General features: G+C 40.5%; 1 protein-coding gene across 6 annotated transcripts in view; it reads left to right on the plus strand.

Annotated features, from left to right (window-relative positions):
* The window catches only part of CCNY (cyclin Y), a 315,939-nt gene that overhangs the window by 232,831 nt on the left and 61,121 nt on the right, over positions 1 to 21,987 (plus strand). For all 6 annotated transcript variants that reach the window (XM_043563710.1, XM_043563711.1, XM_043563712.1 and 3 more), the window contains one exon: positions 3,471 to 3,545. In XM_043563710.1, coding sequence (XP_043419645.1) covers positions 3,479 to 3,545 — 67 coding nt within the window. In that variant the 5' untranslated portion in view covers positions 3,471 to 3,478. The remainder of the gene's footprint in view (positions 1 to 3,470; positions 3,546 to 21,987) is intronic.

The raw sequence follows: 21,987 nt of genomic DNA on the forward strand, positions 1-21,987 counted from the left end.
CACTAAAATTATATTTAAATGGCACCCTGTCAAGTAGATATTTAATTTTGTAAGTTATTACTTCTTCTGGATAAGTTAGCACATTAGGTACTTCAGGAGTTTGATGGGCCAGGTGGGAAAAATCAAAGCCTTGAGTGCTCTGGGAAGGTGATTTTGAGGGCAAGGCTAGGGTTGTGTGAGTTTCCAGGAGAGGATTTGTGGAGGGTGAGGAGTACTTGATATGGTGGTGGATTGAAGGAGGATTATTGGAACAATTAGTGTTTAAACTATGACTTTAAGATAGGCAGTATACTGTCAGTTAGGACTTTAGCAGAATGGTTAGCATTCTTTAGCAGTGAAGTTTATTTCATCTATAATTTCTGATTTTAAGCTTAACATTTCATGAATTTCTTCCTTTTGATTCTTGCCATTCAGAAACATCACTGAGCTGAACTGAGATGACTACACTCTTCCATGTGTGTTCAACTTGTTAACATTTGGAGTATCACTTTTCCTGATTGTCTGCAGTATGGGGATTTTTTTCTCTATGTCTAAAGTAGTAGTTTTGTCATGTTTGACTTCAGAGTATAAGTTTGGGTGATATGGCCGGTTTATTTTGCTTGGCTTGTGAGAATGCTGCCTTTTCCCATTTTTTGTTCCCTGAAAAGTTGGAGTTCTCTTGCCAAAGCACATATTGTAGTTGCCATATTTCTCTTCAGGATCTGGGGTTGCTCTTTTAAACCTGTGTGTAGGATATGGCTGCAGTTCCTTGTACCTTTCTTTGTCTTCTGCCGTTGTGCATATTTAAATCAGTGACAGATAAACTGGGTTCTGTGGTTGGCCCACCTTCACATTAAGTTGCTCTGAGAGATCTGGCTTTTAGACTTGTTCTGTGCAAAGTTAGCCTGTCGGCCTGTACGTGGGAAAAGTTTTAGCACTTTCCTTTCTGTGGTTAGGAAATATGAATCTGGGTTAGGATTGGAGAAAATGCAAACCAGCATGTTGTTAAATGCTTTTTTCTGAGTAATGTCCTGGCAGCTTGTGAAAGTGTTGTGCTCTAATGTATCAACATCTGGGCATGCTTTCAGATGACAATTAGCTGATGATCTCTGATGTCCTCAGCAGTGCTGCATGTACTCTTGCATCTAGAAGAAGAGATTTCCTTGATATTTCTTTGTGTAGAGATTTCCTGGTTATTTCATCTAGGATCTAGATCCTAAAATTTAAATTCCAGGGAGAACTTGAGAAAGATTATGTGAACCCAGCTTTAAGGGCTTCTGGATTTTCCTCTGTGTTGTCTTTTGCCTGCTTCCTATTTCATACTCTAGTCCTTCTAGGGCGGTCAGGACCTGAGGCAAGATCAGGCCTAGAAGGGGTAGTGGGAAAAACCCTGGACTCTTCATTTCAGCTGGAGACCAGAGTTTTGGTTCACTTAACCTCTCTCAGCCTCACTTGCCTTATCTGTGAGTATCATGTCAAACTCTGATCTTGAAGACTCCTCTGAACTCCTTATGACTTGCTCTGTGTCATTGAACTGGGTAGAGATGATACCTGGCCTGTCACTCACACAGGAAACCATCTCTGACATGAGTGAGTGTTATGTTCAGACCTACAATTATGACTTGGCCGTGAAAGAAACCTACAGTAGCCTTTTGCTGTTATCATGCTTGGTAGGGACAGTGTAAAACATGATTCCTGCTGTTTGGGTTCTGCCAGGAAGAACAAGCAGTTGCTACCATCCCCTGCCGCCTGTGGCCCTGTTCTGTTTAGACCAGGAGGTGTTAGTGTACACACATGGTGGCTGCTGGCAGGACGAAGGCACCTCCACTCAGGGGTCTCTCACAGCCCATAGTCTTTTGTCATGAGTTCCTTACAGCACGTGGCCGTGCCGGTGGGGACACTCATCTTGGTGTCTGTGTGCCAGTCCTCTCTGACCTGTGGGAAAGGGGTGTGACAGCCACAGCCAAGAGAGCCTCAGGGCATCTCATGGGAACACCAGCATGGGCTGTAGAAATAATAGGCCAGGCACCTAGAAGATAATGAAGGCTTGAAATCATTTTTCACAAGTTGTTTTAAAACGTAAGTGTTTGAAATTACAAAACTTAAAAAAAAACAAATAAAAATATGCTCAAGGGAAGCTTAGAAAACATGGAAAAGCAAAAAAAAAAAAAAAGAAGAAGAAAGAAAGAAAGAAAAAGAAAAGAAAAGAAAAAAAAGGGCTCAGTTGCATTATTCAAAGGTAACCAAATGTTAGTATATATTCTTTTAAAATGTATTCTATACCTATGCATATCCTCCCTCCAGATGATATCATGCTGCTTTCTTCACCTAATGGCATATGGTATTGCTCTTTCAACATTAATAAAATATTCATGTTGAATATTTCATGTTTTTTTTAAATTATGAAATAGTCTTTATTTGTTGAAGTATATTGGCATACAAAATATAGTTTCAGGTGTACAACGTAGTGATTTGACAATTCTATACATTATACTGTGCTCCCCATGATGAATGTAGTTCGCATGATTTTTTTATGGTGGCGTAGCATTCCACCATCTAGGCACACTATTATTTACTAGAACAAATGCCCTGTTATTGGCAGCCCTCTCTCACAATCTGTGAATGTCTCCATTCTTAGCAATTTCTAGGCTTTGTGACCATTATAGCATAGAATCCTGATCTCTAGGGATTGTCTTCCAGGATATTCTTGAATTAAAAAATCAGAGAAGCTGGAAATATAGATTTTTTTTCTTTGTGAGGCCTCTACTCTGAAGGATAAGTTTTGCCTTTTTAGAAAAGAACTGTTAATTAAGCAGAGTTTGTGGATGCTGATTTGGCTTAGATCATTCTATTTCAATCACCTGTAATAAGGAAATACCACTCACATAACTGCAGATTTTAGGTGAGTCCATTGTAGCACATAATTCTCCTTCAGTGGTATAACTCTTTCTTGCTGTTCTGTAGTATCCTGGGCACAGAGCAGACTTTTAAAAAGAAAATGGAGTTTTAGGCCAACAGATCTCCCAGCAAGTGTCTAATTTTTGTGTGTGACTTTCTCAGATTTCTAAATAGCAGTGTTCTCAATTGAACCTAGAAGGATCTATCAACACAATAACTAGGTTTTTTATTTTTTTATTTATTTTTTTAAATTTTTTTTTCAACGTTTATTTATTTTTGGGACAGAGAGAGACAGAGCATGAACGGGGGAGGGGCAGAGAGAGAGGGAGACACAGAATCGGAAACAGGCTCCAGGCTCTGAGCCATCAGCCCAGAGCCTGATGCGGGGCTCGAACTCACGGACCGCAAGATCGTGACCTGGCTGAAGTCGGACGCTTAACCGACTGCGCCACCCAGGCGCCCCGTAACTAGGTTTTTTAAAATACATCCTTGAATGTATTAGCAATTTAAGGTTAAAAAAAACTGAAAATTAATCTTGACTTCCTTTAGTTATCAAATGAATATTGATGTATTTTCTTTTTTTTTCTTTAAAGATTTGAACATGGAATTCAATCCTTCAGACCATCCTCGGGCCAGCACAATATTCCTCAGTAAATCTCAGACAGACGGTAGGTTACTAATTTATTTGTGTTTCTTAGGGGGAAAAAAGGCTCATGTTGGTAACCTAAGTCTTGATTTTCTACTGGATGTGATTCTCAAGGTAAAAATAGAATCCCCTTTAGTAATCCCCAAAGTGTGTTGTTTGATGGTGTTCTCTGGGGTTTCTTTCTTTTGTAGTAAGTTACGTTTTTAGAATTTCCTGTTTGAAGCAACTATCCTCATTTTGCCAGTTTGCTGAATTATTTCTGTGTACCTTCTATGGTAGCAGTTTTTACACTAGAGTCAGACATTTTCCTTTAGGAATTAATATTTACATAAAACTCTAAAGATCAGAAGTATTTGTTTTTTTTAGTTAAAGAAAGCAAAATATAATCCTTAAATATAAGCAGTAATATCTCTGTTGTGCCATTTGAGAACTGAATTGATCCTGTATACTAAGGTAGATGTGTTCTTTTTGCCAAACATCTACTAACCAGCTTATTCTGCAATCTTTGTGGTTTGTCCCAGGTATGTGTGGAATTTCTGTTAGGAGGTTTTCTCTCTTTTTCAGCCCCTAGCTTATCTCACTGTTCCCTGGCCCTTGGCTACAAAAGGACAGATATAAGTTATACATTATAGTGAACATGAAACTTCTCAGTTGGTTTCCTGTAAAAGAGTAGCAGGAGAAATTTGTTAAATGACAATGTAGTGACCAGGATATTATTTTACAATGCTAGAGTTCTATGTGATTCAATCCGTGAATCACTAAGCTAAGCTCTAATTTAGAGAAAATCTGAAATTGACTAGAAAATAATCAAACATATGTTAAGACAGAGACTTCATTTATAAGAACTGATAACTTTTCCATAATGTTTAGATGACAATTTTGACATGGCATAATGCTGAAGTAATATTGGTGATCTTTACTTAAGCAGGCCACTGACTTGATCTGAAAGAATTTGGTACATTTACAAAACAATGTTTCCAAGTGTAAGAATAATGATTCTAGGCGTCAAATACCTGTGAAATAAGTTTTGAATATATTGGGTAAAAGCAAAACAGAACATTTTTCTCTTGGCCTGGTAAAGTGGGAAGCCATTGGGGGGTAGGATATTACAAGGGAAGAAAAGTGACAGTGGGGATGACGATTTGGAACAATGAGAATCTAAAACAAGTTTTTGTGCTTAATGAATGCAAGGTTGGCATACTTTCAGGTTTGGGTCCTGTTTCCTGTGATTTCAAAGTATAGACCAACATCATTCAAGATATTTTCTAACTAGATGCAAATAGAATTTCAAAAGAGCCTCTAAATAGATGACATATACCTTGATTGTCATGGTAAAACGAAATGAGATTTTCTGACCTAACAGAAGGATTGCTCAGAAATGAGTTGGGAGGAAGTGTATCTTCCCCCTTCACCTTTACTGTAAATCTCATTGCCCCTTCCTCTTCTGGAACATCAGGGTATTGATTACTCAGACCCTTCTGTTTAATCCTTCAGTTTCTTCTTAAAAGCTGGATCTTTCCATTCAACATGTAAACCTACTTGAGTCACACAAGAAATACAAGAAAAGGGTTGATGGGGTGTGGAAAGCAGGGGAAAGTGGGTGATGGGCATTGAGGAGGGCACCTGTTGGGATGAGCACTGGGTGTTGTATGGAAACCAATTTGACAATAAATTTCATAAAAAAAAAAAAGAAATACAAGAAAAGGAAAAATAATCAGTAGTCTCTCCCTGAGCTTTCCTCTCTATCTCTGCTTATCTCAGCATTCTCTTTTCCACTGGGATCTTCCCACCAATGCAGTTCTGTGGAGCATATATGGTAAGGTTGCTTGGGGACATTTTGGCTTCTGTTAGCTCTTTTGACCTCTTATGTGGCATTTGCTGCCTTGCTCCTTAAAACTCTGTTTTGGCCTTTTATATTTAAACAGGCCAATTTGTTGAAAACAAGTCTCTCTAACGAACAATTGCCTTACAAATAATTGAAAGAAATAGGTTTTAAATATAGGTAAATTTGGTAACTTTAATAAGTTAATTCTTCAGTGTATTGATTATCAGTCAGGGAGTTATTTGGGGAATTGGTCCTGAGAAATCCTCCCTTTCTTTAAGGTCTTTCTCAGGCATCTTGTCCATTTATCCCTTTAATGTTGGTATTTCTAGGTTTCTGTGCTTTATTATACTCTCTTATCTTCTGGGTTTGCACACAGTTCCATGATTATGGTATCCATTTCAACTATAATGTCTAGCCAGATTTTTCTCTGCAGTGTTCAAATCCCTTGTGTCCATCTGCCTGCTGGATATCTTTATATCTGTCTCTAATTCAGCATGTCCCAATCAGAACTTAGTAACTACACCTGACGCCCTGCATTTTGTAATCTACAGGTCCCCCAGGCCAGGGAAGCCTTGAATTTTCCTAGACTCTCCCCTCTTCCCAAATCTCACATTGCTAGCAGTAGTGCTGGAGTGGACTCACCCTGACTTGCAGGAGCCGGTTGTGCACATCTCTTCCCAGTTCCAAGTTCATTGACACCATCTTGGGAGTTTGAAAATAGCCACAATAGGAGTTTTTACACCATAGAAGTTGGCAAATGCTACAAATCAGGGCAGTTTTTTTTTTTTTTTTAAGGCAGCTGTTAAACTTTTACCAGCACACCATTGCAGCCAGGTGATCAAGGTTGTATTATTTTTTACCTCTTAGATGTCCCTTGGATCTGACTGCTCTTTACCCATTCCCATTGCTGCCACCTCAGTCGAGACTCATATTTTCTCACTTGGATTACTCAGTAGCCTCTGGATTGGCCTTTGACCTTATCTCTTTCCAGCCCTATGTATCTACTATTGCTAGGTGAAAAGATTTTCTGTAAATCGGATCTGATTATGCCACTTGCTGGCTTAAATTTTTTTCAGCGGCTCCTCAGTTGCCTTAGAATTAAATTTCAGATGCCTTAGTATGATAATAGACAGGACCCTTCATCATCCATGAAGTGCCTGACTTCTCAGCCCACTTCCTTCTTTTGAATCTCTGTGCTTCAGCCATATGAAATCCCTTGCATTGCCCCTGGTGTGCCTTTGCATTTACCTGGAGTTCCCCTTCTGTCTTCTATACAGCTCATTTCTTCAGTTGCCAAGCCTCATTTCAGCTATCCCTTCTTCCCTGAAGATGTCCTTGATGCTTTGGGCTGGGTTAAGTGGGCCTTTGGTGAGCTTGTGCTATAGTATCTGAATGCTTTCTTCATAGTGTGAACCATATGGGGGTATTTAGAGCGATTTTCTTGTCTGTGTTGCCACATAGCTCCCAGAGGGAAAGGAACATGTGATAAAGGATCTCAGTATTCCCTGTGTGCCCTGCTCTGCCTGGTACAGAGGATATGTTCAACTCAGATGATTGAAAGAAGTAAACAAATGACACAGCCATAAGACATTTTTTATTTGTTTGTCATCATTCTTTACTTGCATAGACTTACATTTTCATTACAAGACTCCCATACTTTTTTTCTTTTAATTTAAAACATTTTTAAATTTTAGAGTATGAGCAGGGGAGAAGGGCAGAGGGAGAGAGAGAGAGTCCTAAGCAGGCTCCATGCTAAGCGTGGAGCCCAGCGCAGGGCTCAGTCCTACAACCCTGAGATCATGACCTGAGCTGAAATCAAGAGTCTGATGCTCAATTGACTGAACCACCCAGACACCCCTAAGACCTTCATACTTCTTTTTTTTTTTAAGTGCTTATTTATTTTTGAGAGAGAGAGAGAGAGAGAGAGAGAGACAGACAGACAGACAGACAGTATGAGCTGGGAAGGGCAGAGAGGGAGACACAGAATCTGAAGCAGGCTCCAGGCTCTGAGCTGTCAGCACAGAGCCCCATGTGGGGCTCAAACCCATGAACCATGAGATCCTGACCTGAGCCCAAGTTGAATGCTTAACCAACTGAGCCACCTAGGCACCTATAGACCCTCATACTTCTAAGAGTAGTAGAGCAGTTCAAAATTGTAGGTCCTTCCTATACCAATTTATTTTTAATTGGAAGAAATGTCATAATCTGAGATTATAAGACACACAGCACCCTTTAGATTCCTTTCTTTTGAATCTGGTGATCCCTCCTTTCTTCTTGAGGTTGATGTAATCCTTTAGTAGTTTTGACTACATTTGTGGGTAGGAGGCTGTTGTTGGGGTGATGGCAGTTATGTTAGGGCAGCTACTGCCTGGGACCACAGCCAGGTGTTCTTTTGCCTTTGCAGCTCTCTGCTGTGCAGACCCATCATCCTCTTTCATTCTTCAACACTTTATGGTCTGATGAACACTCTCTGTCTGCCATGCTCCCCACTGGCCCGCTGTTTGCTCTAGGTGGTATCTGTATTAAGTCATTAGAAGTTAGATTAGAATCTACTAAATTCTTTTCTCTGTGATATCAAAGAGATTTAAGCTGGCCTTGGATCCTTTTTCTCAGTGTTCAAAAGGAGACTGGAAAGTTTATCATAACAGAATGATAATGTAGTGCTTGCCTAATTAGATCTCTACCAGCTGGCTGAAGTTAGGGATATTCTGTCCAAAGCCAGACTGACGGCTCACTCAGTCTTTTCCTCACACAAATGGGATGTCATTGCAGTATTTCTTCTATGAGAGCCACTCAACAAAGAAGGGACCAGGGCTTCCTCTCAGGAGCAGATGGGGTCCTGGGGAGTTGCCAGGTGAGAGAGAAATTAGTTAGCTTGGCCTACCTTGGTTTTTCATGCTATCATTTTGGCTTGTGGGGAAGAATTACAGTTCCTAGTAGCTTTTCCTTTTCTATACTATTTTATTTATTGTTTTAAAGATGTGAGAGCCTACTCTTAAGTACTAGGAGAAAGCAGCCAAACCACATCTTTTTAATTTTAACTAGGTATGGTTTATAGAGGTTCTTTTGCCTTAAGAAAGAATTTGTACAAAAATAAAAACTTATGTGTGTGTGCTTGTGTGTGTGTGTGTGTGTGTGTGTGTGCGTGCGCATGTAATCTGTGTTCAAGAGTTCCTTGAAACAATTAAAGGAATAAAAACCACTGTTGAGTGACTTGAAGCCAAAGTAGAAGTGTTAAAATTCAGAAATAAAAATATGAGCCATGGTTTTTTTTGCACATTCTTTCAGAAATACTGAAATTGAAAAAACTGTTTTGTGGCCTTCCTTTGTTTAGGGTCATGTTTTTGTTCCTGGGCAGTGTTGAACTTCTCAGTCATGAGGGAACCAACCTTTTTGTACTCCTTTTATCTGGCATTTAGAAGCAGCTGGCCCTGTGCCCTGCCGAGAATCTCTTCCATCTGAGCATTCCCATGACCTTTCTCTTGTCACCTTTCCTACATGTCCCGGTTCTCTTTGTTACCCTGTCTTGTGCTGTGTTCTACCATGCCCTTTTCTCCACCTCTCTGTCAGTCACTCTCTGTGTCTCCCTTACAGCTTATCAGGTTCCATAGGGAATATTTTTGCTGTTAGATATGGAAGAATCCATAGGACCCCAGTGATTTTCATAATTTTTTTCCTTTGCTTACATACCATGGGAATTAATTTTGAAAAACTATGAACTCCTTGAACATTTTTATGTTTGCCAAAAAATTTTCATCCTATCCAAGGATGTAGTTTTTGATGTATTGTAAATATTGACATTTTAGAGTAAAATTATCTGTCTTTAAAAAAATGTTCCAGGGTGCCTGGGTGGCTCAGTTGTTTAAGCGTCCAACTTCAGCTCAGGTCATGATCTCACAGTTCGTGAGTTCAAGCCCCGCGTTGGGCTCTGTGTTGACAGCTCAGAGCCTGGAGCCTGCTTCAGATTCTGTGTCTCCCTCTTTTTCGCCCCATCCCCACTCATGCTGTGTCTCTCTCTCTGTCTTAAAAACAAATAAAACATTTAAAAACATTTTTTAATGTTTCAAATAAAATCTCAATACCTTAGTGATTTGATAATCCACCATAAATATACCATAATTTAAAAATGTATGAACAACTCTTCTTTAACAGTTGGAAATTTCATGATTTCTTTTTCATTTTGAACTTGTATTTCCATGTCATTTTCTCCATAGAGTTTTATCCTAATGTAATATATATATTTTTTAATGTTTATTTTGGAGAGAGAGAGTAAGTGTACCCACATCCCTGTATGCAGGGGAGGGGCGGAGAGAGAGAGACAGAGACAGAGAGAGAGACAGAGAATCCCAAGCAGGCCCCAAGCTGCCAGCCCAGGGCCTGACACAGAGCTCAAACTCACCAACTGGGAGATCATGACCAGAGCTGAAATCAAGAGTCAGACGCTTAACCGACTGAACCATCCAGGTGCGCCTAATATATTTCTATGGATAGGTCTGCTGCAAATCTGATCTATCTTCCCTTGTTGGTTAAGGACATTTTTTCCCTTGCTGTTTTCATGATTCTTTCCTTGCCTGAGTATTTTGTGAATTTGGCTATGCCTTGTTGATGGTTGATTTTTGTTGTATCTGATGGGAGTCCTCTGTGCTTCCTGGATTTTGATGTCTGTGTCTTTCCTCAGGTTAGGAAAGTTTTCTCCTATGATTTACTCACATAACCTTTCTACTCCTATCTCTCTCTCTTTCTCCCTCTTCTGGGACCCCTATGATTCTGAGGTTGTTCCTTTTTACTGATTTCTCTAATTCTTAAATTCTGCTCTTTTGCCTTAAGCTCCCTCTTTTTTTTCTGTTGCATTATTCTCCATAAGTTTGTCCTCTATTTCACTGATTCTCTGTTCTGCCTCATCCATCCTTGCCGCCACGGCATCCATCCATGATTGCAGCCCAGTTATAGAATTTTTTATTTCATCCTGACTAGCTTTTACTTCTTTTATCTCTGCAGAAAGAAATTCTAATCTATTTTCGACTCCAGCTAGTATTCTTATAATCGTGATTCTAAATTCTGGTTCAGACATCTTGTTTGTATCTGTGTTGGTTAAATCCCTGGCTGTCGTTTCTTCCTGCTCTTTCTTTTGGGGTGAATTCCTTCATTTCATCGTTTTGAAGGGAGAAAAGGAATTAATGAGGTAGAAAAACTTAAAATTAAAAAAATATTAAAATTAAAAAATTAAAAACACACATACACACACACGAAATCAAAGAAATGATGCTAGATCCTAGGTGTGTTTTGGTCTGGGTGGTGAAAGTGGCTTGATAGAGAAAAAAGGGGGGAAAAAAAGGAAATCCTTTGACAGTTTGAAAAAATGAATACACTGAAGTAGACTAAAATGAAATGACGGAAGTAAAATAGAATTTGAAAAGATTTACACAGAAGTAAAGAATATAGTAGGAAAAAATAAAGAAAAATATTTTTAATAAAACTTGAAAATAAAAATGAATTTTTTCTCTTTCTGTATTCAAGAAAAAGAAAAGAAATGAAAAATAAAAAAGGAAAAAAAGAAAGTTGTTTGAATATTTGAAAAAGTGAATACACTGAAGTAGACTAAAATAAAATGATGGAAGTAAAATAGAATTTGAAAAAATTTACACAAAAGTAAAGAATATAGTAGAAAAAATTTAAAATATGTTAAATAAAAATTGAAAATAAAAATGAATTTTTACTCTTTCTGTATTCAGGAAAAAGAAAAGAAACAAAAAAGAGAAAAAAAAGAAAGAAAATTGAATAGATGGACCTGCTAACAGATTGAAATATGACTGAAATTACTACATTTTCCCGTAGAAGTCAGGCTATGAAGCGCTTTATACTCCATAAATTAAGTAGGTGGTGAGACTTGTGTTGTTGAAGAGTGAGGTTGGCCCAGATGGGCAGGGCTTAGTGTAACGGCTCCGTTCTCCACTAGATGGCGCTGCCAGCCTACTGGGGTGGATTGTCGTAGAGCTCATAGGTGCGTATGCACATGCGTGGGAGCAGTGAAAGTGGCGTCACCCAGCTACCCATTCTCTAGTATCAGAACTGTGTTCTCCCCAATCAGCAATTGCGCACCCATCCTTTGTCTTCAGCTTTCGTCCACTCCCTGCTTTTTCACTGTCCGTGACCAAGCCCTAGGTAGTACCTCTCTCCCGAGTTTTGTCTCAGATACGGCTGTTTTCCCTGGCCCCTTACTTCTGAGGGACTGCGGCTTTGACCCATTCCACCCCTCTGTGGGGGGTCTCACTGAGCAATGGCCAAATGCTGGCTGCACCCAGGAAAGTTCCTGAGACCATGCTGCTGCTGGTGACAAGAGACTGTGGCCAGGTGCCGGTGTGCCCCAGAAAAAGTTCAGGAGATAGTGTAGCTGTAGCGTTTCAGGGATTTTGGAAAATCACAACACACATCTGGCACCAGGCTTCACCCTTAACGATCTTGTTCCAGCGCCAGCGAATGTGGTCATTCTCCGGGGGTCTGTTGGGCCCAGGTGGCCTCACAGCCTCTATACCAAATGTCCTTCCGGCAGTGGAACCGCTTTTCCCCATGTGGCCCAAGAATCTCCTGGACCTCACTCTGCTCCTGGGGATTCGCCCTTCCCACCAGAGCACTGCCAGGTATCGAGCTGCAGAGTTGCAGACTGTGTGCTCCCCTTGTTTACAGTCTTAATGGAATTTAAGCCCTCTCCTTTCTCCTTTCTCCCTTTTTAGTTTAGTCCCTGTGACTGTTTCCAATTTAACGCTTTCTCTCCAGCTGCTTTTGGGGAGGGGTGCTTTTCCCATATTCTCCACCCCACCCCCTCGTTACCCCCGTCTCTGTCCTTTCTCCCCCCGCAAAAGCAGTTCTGTGCCCTCCGTGGCTTCTCTCTCCCCAAGTTCACCTCTCTGCACCGCATACCTGCTGAATTCTGTGGTTCAGGTTGTGCAGATTGTTGTGTTAATCCTCAGATCAGTTTTCTAGGTGTGTAGTATGGTTTAGTGTTGGTCTGGCTATATTTCGTGGACGCGAGACACACAGAAAACTTCCATACTGTTCTGCCATCTTGGCTCCCCCCAATGTAATATATTTCTAAAAGTCATTTATCACACTGTTATACTTCCATTCTATGAAAATATGGAACTAATTTTAATTTTTATTTCTCACAATTATGAGTATCTAAATGTTAAAAGTAAATTCTGGATTGATGTATCATTATTGTTATCATTAGCCCTTAGTCGATGGAAACAACACAAACATATTAAAGTTTTAATGAATAATTATTGAACAGAAAAGTGAAATAATTTTTAGAAAAACATCTCTTACTGAGATGCTTCTATGTAAGAATATTACACATTACTGGAATGAGGTGTTAGTCATCATCAAATTCTTTGTTTTTATAGATGTAAGTGCTGAGGAACTTTGCTCATATACACAAATAACATGGGAATAGTAGGAGATTTGTTATAGTAATATCACTAAATGCTTTCTATTTCATCTGGTTCTTATGTAAAAAAAATCTCCAAGTGATTTATCATCCAAAATAATTCCTAATAATCAGCTACAGTTCTGTCTTGTTCTCCTTCAGCTTTGTTGGCAGAAAGGAATTGGAATCCTTTGATTTGCAAGAGAATTTCTCACCCAGTTATAGAAACTTCTCACTTCTGCAGTTTCTGGGAAGTACACCAAAAAGACTTTACCAGACATATAAAAATGACTTTTAATTATATCTGTTGTTAAAGAATAGCATTTGCATTTGGTGGCACTGGGTTTAACCTGATTGATACACTCAGGAGCCTTGGGAAAATAAATCTGTGATTCATTTCAGAACCCCTTGTTTGATTCCTCTGACCCGATTGCAGTCTGTATACGCCCCTAAAGCAGCGGTGATCTTCACTGTATTATGTTTTACTGCATTTACATCTCTAAGCCATGTACAGTGAGTAGCCCATAGAAGAAACTCTAATATATGTTGGATGAAACATCCCCATCTGTCCTTTTCCTCTGAACTAATGTTTTTAGCTTCTCTTTTGATTTAAATATATTTTTGTCAGAATGTTCTGTGTCCTTCACATGATCTTGTTGACAAAGGTAGGCATCATTGTCAAACCAGACGGTCAAATCAGACTTACTTTCTGTCAGAAATGGTCTGATTTCATTTCTCTTCAATTCATGTCACGTGTCAGTACACATGCCCGTGACCACCTTCACTCTTCTGATCCTGGTAAATTTCCAGACAGGGATAATGAAGTATGTGTCTTGCCGGCAGCCTGCTGCACCTTCATGCTCATCCCTGTGCTCCCCTTGGCCTCTCCTTCAGAGCCTGCATCTTTGAAGGAGTCTAAACCTTGAAGAGGCCTGGTGCTAATAGAAACTGTCATCATTGTGTGGTATCTGTAGATTCAGAGCCAAAAGTCCTCACTGCACCCCTAGTAGAAATGTCCACAGGACTGGGTCGATTCCAGGCTGTGCTTTGGGTCATGGAACCTGGATTAAAGGCAGCAGACTCAGTCCTAGTGTCTTGTTTGTCCCCTTTGGTGCCCCTGCAGAGGTCTTTCATGTTGGGTTGGTGAATGCCCAGGATGGGTTGTCATGTCTTTTTTCTGAGATGTGGGAGAAAGGTAGCTGTGAAAGAGGAGGTGGGGATGGAGCCCCTGCCTCACACCTCAGCCATCTTCAGGAGTTCTTTGAACACTGCTGCTCTAATCCAGCCCTGAGTTTCCTTTGACAAGATCATCTTGGGGAAAGAATTATGAAAACTAGTATTGCCTTACCCTATCTTTTCCTTCTCGTCTGGGGGAGTAGAGGCCTAAGACATATCAGAAGTCCAGAGTAGTGAAACGCCAGTCCATAAGTATGGGGCTGACTGTGATTTTGTTCAGCCTGTGGCAAGCCCCTGCTTGCAGGGAATCATTCTTTGTTCTCCAATTTGGCAGTCAGGGCTCTGGGACTGACCTTAGGCTCTTGAGTGCCATTAGTTAGCTTTATAGTTATGTAATCTCCTGGGTCATATTTTCCTATAAATTGGCAATGATCATAGCTGTCATATTGGTAGATTGTTGTCATGAGGCAATAGGAAGATGTCTTGAACTTCTAGTAAGCACTCACTCAGTGCTTACAGTCAGTGCCTGCTCTTGTACATGTCAAGCAGATACTTGGGTCCCTCAGTGCTGATACCTGGGACTCCCCTGAGCCATCCTATCCCAGGACCTCAGGCAAGGAGAAGCCATCCCCTCTCTTGGCACTGTAATTATGTTTTCCAGATGCGTATTTCCCACCACCTGATAGACATTCCATCTGGCAATCCACAAACCCCTCAAGGTTGTCATATCTAAATTGGAAGTCACCATCTTGTTTCTCCTGTCTACCTCCTCTTCCTGTTTTTTTCAAGGATAAACCTGTGGTCAGTCTGGGTCCCCAACCAGCAGTCCAGGAGCCCTGTGATCATCTTACAGGCCTGTGATCAACGTCTTACATCCCATCTATCACCTAGATAGTTGGTATCTCTTCTTCCAGTGTCGTGACCCACAGCTCATATTCCCTTGGTCTGTGACCACCGCCCTTTCCCATCTTCCTGTTTCCATCTCTGGAAGCTGCCAGAAGGAGTTTTCTGGCTGCCAGAAAGAGTTTTCTGGAACACCGTTCCACTAGGACCCCTCCTGCTCAAACTGTCCTCCATCACCCACAAGGGACAGTGAGCCCTCGGGATGGCATGCAGTCATTCCCCTTGGGCCCTTTCTGCCTTCCCTGCCAATCCTCCTGTGCCTCCCGCTGTGTGCTCCCACAGTTGCGCTGCTTCCAGTCCTGAAAGGCCAGTCCCTTTGCTCTGTCACACCACAGCTGATGCAGCATCCTCTGTCCTCAGTGCCCTTCCCTAAGTCTGCCTCTTAGGTGGTGCTTCCTGGACATCCCCACATTTCACCCATTCTGATGGACATTTCCCCAAATGTAACATCTCTGAAATCAGGACAGGCAATGGCTTCTCAAAATTTAGTTGGCAGGATTTTTTTTCCTTTCTTAGTGGCAAACAGAATAAAGGTGTACCATAAAATCAGTGGCATTAAATGCAGTGCGGTTTGTATATTCCCCTATTGTGGAGTTGATTTTTTTAATTGTTGTTTGTAAATAAAGAAATAGTGGGTTGATGTATCCACTAAATTCCATGTTGCTTTAGGATAGAGACTGTTTTCCTCATTTTGCATTCTGTGTACCAAGCACAGAAGCTAGCAGGTAGAAGAAACTTAAAAAGAAAATGTTTTGAATGGATAAAGTAATGAAAGAATGAAGCCAGGGAATCATGATCCATCCTGGGCAGACATGCTACAGCATTGTGACAGTCTCCGTGACAAAGTGGCTTTCTGTTTTATGCCACAGCATCACTTTCTTCCACGTTTCCTAACTTTATTAAAAACACATTCATTACTTGAGAGCAGGAGAATGTAGGTTTGTTTTAGGCTTAGGCAGTGTATTTGGACTTCCCCCTCCCAGGTCTGAACTTGACAGGATCATCCCAGCTTCAGGACAGCTCCCCTGTTTCTACAATCATTTCTTGACTTAATGAAGTAGGGTGATGTGGGGACTCTTGGCCATATGAAGCCCTGTAAGTTAAATGGACAAGGGAGGTCTTTTTTAGGCTCTATGACCCACTTTTCTTGGAAACATCGCCTTGCTCCAGTGTCTGATCTCTTGGGCCTTCCATTCTGGAGAAAGCTGTTTGCACAGTACAAACTCCGCTGAAATCAAATTAGACCCAACATGTCAGTTTTTCCTTAATATGCCTTTTACTTTATCGTCTCTCCTAACCTAACCTATCTGTGCTTTTCCCAGATTTAGTCGTCAGAAAATTGCTTAGTGAGCTGAGACCCAGAGCAAAGGCTTGGGTGGTAATTCATCCCAGGTGGGGTGGAGCTTCATGCCATCTCCACCACAGCTGTATTCTGTTGTTAGCCTATCACCCTCTGGCGTGTTGGTAATGATAAACTCTTTTCAACAAACAACTTTCAACTCTCCTTTTTAAACTGTGAGGACCTTCAGTCTCCCTTCATTTAGCACAAGCTGACCCTTTCTGTCCTTGTCACAGCCCCTCATGTTTGTAGCCTACCTTACATGGTTGGAGTTTGTGGTGAGCTGCTCCATGACAAATAGATGGCAGCTGAATTCCATTGCTAAGTCTGAGTCAGTCAGTACCAAGAGCAAATAATACCTTGGAAAGATTTCCTGAAGATAGTCTTGTTTTAAATTTAAAGCACAACCTTCTGGAATCAACCAGCTGCAAGTTTACATCCATCACTGTCTGTATGATCTTGTGCATCTGATCCATATGGTCTTCCTGAACCAAAGTAGATGAGAGTACCTCCTCATGACCTTGTCAGGGAGACCAAATATGTAATCTATCAAAGCTCTGAGTGCAGTACCTAAGAGAGCATAGGTTCTCAGTAGGTGCAGTCCTTATTCTGGGATGTAGGTACTCATTTGCTCACTTGGATTGAGTTTCTTCCCTGACCTCGGTCTCTGCCATCTAGCATGTCTCAGATGTGGGTCCTTCTTTATGCTGACTGCAGTTCAGTCCTTCACGCTGAACACTGGGTGTGACTGGGAAGAGAAGTGATGACTGACTACCAGTGGAAGAGTGAAGGGTGGTGTCTGGGCTCTGCTGTGCCCAGGCCCATCTTTTTCTGTCTACATTTCTTGATACAGATAGGTCGACCCTCTCATTTACAAGTTGCTTCCACACACCTTGGAAGTAAACCAGGAAGAGGTCAGATAGCAAACAGCATTTGATAGCAGCCCTTTATAAAAACTATACAGAGCACTTTGAATCTCACCTTCAAAAATCAAGTGAGGGGTGCCTGGGTGGCTCAGTTGGTTAGGTGTCTGACTCTGTGGCTCAGGTCATGACCTCATGGTTCGTGGGATTGAGCCCCACGTCAGGCTCTGCACTGTGACAGCACAGAGCCTGCTTGGGATTCTCTCTCTCCCCCTTTCTCTGCCCCTCCTCTGTTCTCTCTGTCTCTGTCTCTGTCTCTCAAAATACATGAATAAATTAATATTTAAAAAAATCAAGTGATAACTTCACCACCATGTACCAGAATAGATTTCTGGTAGGTCAACTAGTTGTAGGTTAACAGTGATGCATATAATTATAAATATCTACAAACAGTATAAGTGAATGTTAATCTCATAATGGGGAAGGGGGCATGTAAGCTTGTAAGACCAATAGGAGAAATTGCCTAAAATTGAGAACTTGTGTCAAAATGCATCATAAAAATTAAACCATCAAATGGGAACAATATTTTAATACTTAACGACAAAGGATTAATATACTCTTATGTATTAAAGAATTGTCATACAAACAATGACACTGCTAACACCAACAGAAAAATGGTCAGTATTTCTGTTGGTGTGCTGATATATGTGCACATACATGTTTGCACATGTTTATATATAAATATATTAAAATGCAAAAATGCACATGGCACATCTGTGTAAGTATGTATAGAGAAAAGACTTCCATTGATAGGAAACACACTAAAATACTAAGTTATCTCTGGGTTGTTGGATTATATATTTTTTCTTTATGTTTCTCTATATATTTTCCTAATTTAAATTTTTATTTGTATTTTTTTTCTTTATACTGCTCTACATTTTCCAGTTTTTTTTTACAGTAAGCATACATTTCTTTTATAATCAGCAAAGTTCTAAAAGAATCCATTTTATTTATATTTCTGTGCTTCTGAGTAAATCCTTTGACCCTAAGTATTCTCCAAAGTAAACAAAACATTTAAAGTTAGTTGGTAGTTTATTAGATGGACACTTGATCTTTGAATGGTTTTCTCCATAAACCTATGGAGAACCGTTACTTTTGTCACCTATTCTGTCTTCTGGAATCTTCTGTTTTCCACAGCTGATCTGCCCTAGACGTCTTTGCAGTTCTTCTTACCTTTTCATTTTTGTTTTATCTGCCTTGCTTATTTAGATTTCACTTTGAATGTAGAGAATGCCCCCTTCCTCTATACTCACGTTTAAAAAATAAATGCTGGTGTAGGACAATTCAGAGTGGGCCAGAGTTCTTGGGAAAGGTGCAGGAGGGGCACCTTGTTGGGTAGTGACCTCATCAGGATGCCTAGTGCAGGGCCTGTACGCATGGGGTGAATGTTCCTACACAGCACAAATCTGTGCCTGCCATTGGTGTTCATGACTTACATCCCTGGCAGGCTATGAGCTTAGAAAGGCTGGAACCTCAAAATGTCTTTGCATTTGCCTTCAAGCTGTGCTTTCTAACGGGACTCAATGGTTGTGTTTTGAATTAAGTGAATGATTGAATTCACTGAATTATTGAAAACTGTGGAAATTGTGTGGTAGTCTCAAACTTATTATAAGAAAAATTAATATGAACTTTAATTGTTTAAAGCCTGATTCATGCTTACCCACAGGAAAAAAGAAAGGAAAAGAAAAAAATTTATTTTGAAACAAATTTTTGTGGTCCCAATTGGCTCTGCTATCCCAGCAATCACTTTTACATCTCAAAACAAAATTCTGTAATTCTCTACATTGTCATCAAGGCCTCCCTGTGTGGCCTGCCAGTCCCTCACATTCAGAGTAATTAATAAGCTAAATAATTTTTCTTTGTGGAGTAGTTTAGCTCTATTCATATCAGATACTAATTATCTGTTGTCAAATGGAACTCATTTCATTCAGGTTACAGGCACCAGGGACACTGCCTTGGGAGGGAGGGTAGTGCAGAGAAAGGAGCCTGGGGAACCCAGCAAGCCATCCCTGTCTTTTCCCTTGTAGTCACTCCTTGTCTGGGCCTGAAAGGGCAGCTTCCTCATTGTCAGAGGAAGGAGGTTGGCTTACCTATTTAAGGACTTACTTAGTCCTCACATTTTGTGTCCACTTGCCATTGGGAGATCTATTTTAGAGATGGAACAGGGAAAACCAAGATAATTTTTTAAATGCCTATCTATACAGGAGATTAGCTGAAATTGCATTTAGGTTGTTAACAAATCCTCAGCAATTAAGCTTTTTTTTTTTTTTTTTTCTTTTTTAAGAAAATTGTATTCTTGGGGTGCCTGGGTGGCTCAGTCGGTTAAGCGTCCGACTTCAGCTCAGGTCACGATCTCACGGTCTGTGAGTTCGAGCCCCGCGTCGGGCTCTGGGCTGATGGCTCAGAGCCTGGAGCCTGCTTCCGGTTCTGTGTCTCCCTCTCTCTCTGCCCCTCCCGCGTTCATGCTCTGTCTCTCTCTGTCTCAAAAATAAATAAATGTTAAAAAAAATTTTTTTAATAGAAAATTGTATTCTTAAAAGTAAAATTTTTCTTCTGTGACATTGTGACAAGGGAATGTCACATAGCAACCTAAGTGAAGTTTTGGCTCTCTTGAATTACAGACTCTGCCATTTTCTCCTCATTTTATCTGGAGAAGACTTTTAATGCTAACCGTAGCGTCTTTGCTGATTTTAGAGGGCTTATTTTTAAAGGCTTAAATACGTTTTCTACTTAAGTCATTATGGACTATTTTAATAGCTACTTAAAAATTCTCTTAAACCACCATAGATGGGATCAAAGGAGATAGCTATTATTTCTTTCCCAGGAAAGTGAGATTTATAATTGACACCAATTTATTGCCTGTTTTCCCAACAAAGCAAAATATGACTATTAGTCTCTCAATTATGTAAGAACTCTGAGGACTCCAGAGATTTTGATTGATAGGTTATTAGTAACCAAAAATATTCAAGTTTAAAGATGATTAAAGCTAATATCAGAAATGAATTGGCATATTGCTTATCCCATTACACAAAACGAAATATGTAAAAGCCATTTCAATTTCAGAGCTGAGTAATGGCCTCAGTGGTTTCAGATTTATTTTAAAGACAGATTTGGATTTAGGTAATACAATTCATCTTTTTTTGGTGATACCATTGTAAGAGTTTCCACTTATTTTTAGTATTTTTTCTCCTATGGTAGTATCTTAATCCTGCTCCTGCTAGCTTAGGGGAAAAGGAATAATTAATTGTAAGGGCACCAGGGTATCCGAGAAACCTTACAAGTCATTGGAAGTAAGGACTAAAATCCATTAGGAACTAAGGAAGCACCTACCTTTCCCTCATCACTCTTCTGGCCTCCATTCATCTCTGCATGGCAGCTGTGTTAGAGATCAAGACTAACCACCACCACCCCACCCCCCCCCCCCAACAGTTTTGCTTATTCAGTAGGAGGAGTCATAGCTCTCAAAATATAGTCATACACATGGCTATGGCTTATTACAAAGAACATATACAAAGCAAAATCAGCACATGGAAAAGGTGCATGGGCAAAGTCCAGAGGAAACCAGGGACAGGTTCCAAATAGAGTTCTGCAGGATGCACTAGGTTTTCCCGGTGACAACTCGTGACATGTGCTGGCCAGGGAAAGTCCTTAGAGACCCAATGCCCAGGATTTTTACTGAGGACTGGCTAAGTAGGCAGCCTCTGCCTAGTATGTACCAAAATTCTAGACTCCCAGGAGGAAAGCAGGCATACAGCATAAGCCATATTGTTTGTGCAGCGAGCCACTTTTAACAGTTATGGAATGGCAGGAACCATCCCCAAATCCATATTCCCAGGCACCTCTCTTTCAAACAAGCCATTTTAGAGATGGCAGTCAGACCTTCTGTGTTCACTCTTCTCTGCACAGGAGATGCACTTCATCCCGCCCACCCCATACCGTCAGATAAGGTGCTGGCAGTGATGGCTAGCAGCAGCAGGTTCCCAGGAGAGAGAATTAGCCCAGCTAGGAATGGGTATCTACCTGGTTCCAGGCAGTTATGGCCAGGGTCACCTAGTACAAGCATGGGTATTGGGAGTTATTTTTGTTTGGTAGGGACTGGCAGTTGGTTTGGGAATTCAGGAGACACTCCCATCACGGAGTCAGTCATAGGTATGCATGTGTGGAAAAGCCTCTCAGATACAATGTAGATTTGATTTTGCAAAGGCCCTCTTAGCGGTGGCATCACAAAATAATACAAAATACAAAATAATGATTCAGGCCCTGTGAACCCAGATTTTGGATCAGATTCAGCAGGCCCAGTTGCTCTGAGGGAAATAGGGTAATATGTAGGTATTTATTTGTATAATAACAGTGAGGGCCTAAGATAATTCTGTAATAGATTTGGATACTTTATCCTTGGGTATTTTACAATTGTTCATGAAGTTTGGTTTTTACTATTCTAATTTGAACCAGTTGGGCTTCATGGAAATCTCCCGATTCTTCTCTCATATTTATATTTGTAGAAGATGTACAAGAAGAGTATATACTTTTACAGTATTCCTACTTGTTTAGTGTGGTTTTGTTTTATTTTTTGGTTACAAACTTTCTTGTTAAAACTTTCAGCCCATACTATTGAAGATTCTCCTCTGTTTTTGATTAATTCTTAATTTTTCCAGTAGTATCCATAAAGAAGCTCTGATATTCCTTGAAGCATGGATATCTTTTGTCTGCTGGAAGCTGGGTGATACAGGGCATTAAGGTGACCTTGGAGGCAGTTCCCATAATTGGGAGACAGAGCCTCTGCACAAACCTATTTCTGGATGCCCTTGGAAGGACTAAATGTCACCCAAAGAATTTGCTGGAAAACTCATCAGGTCTACTGCCTGTATAGAAAGT

The sequence above is a fragment of the Prionailurus bengalensis genome, chromosome B4 (assembly GCF_016509475.1).
Source record: "Prionailurus bengalensis isolate Pbe53 chromosome B4, Fcat_Pben_1.1_paternal_pri, whole genome shotgun sequence".
NCBI classification, from domain to species: Eukaryota; Metazoa; Chordata; class Mammalia; order Carnivora; family Felidae; genus Prionailurus; species Prionailurus bengalensis.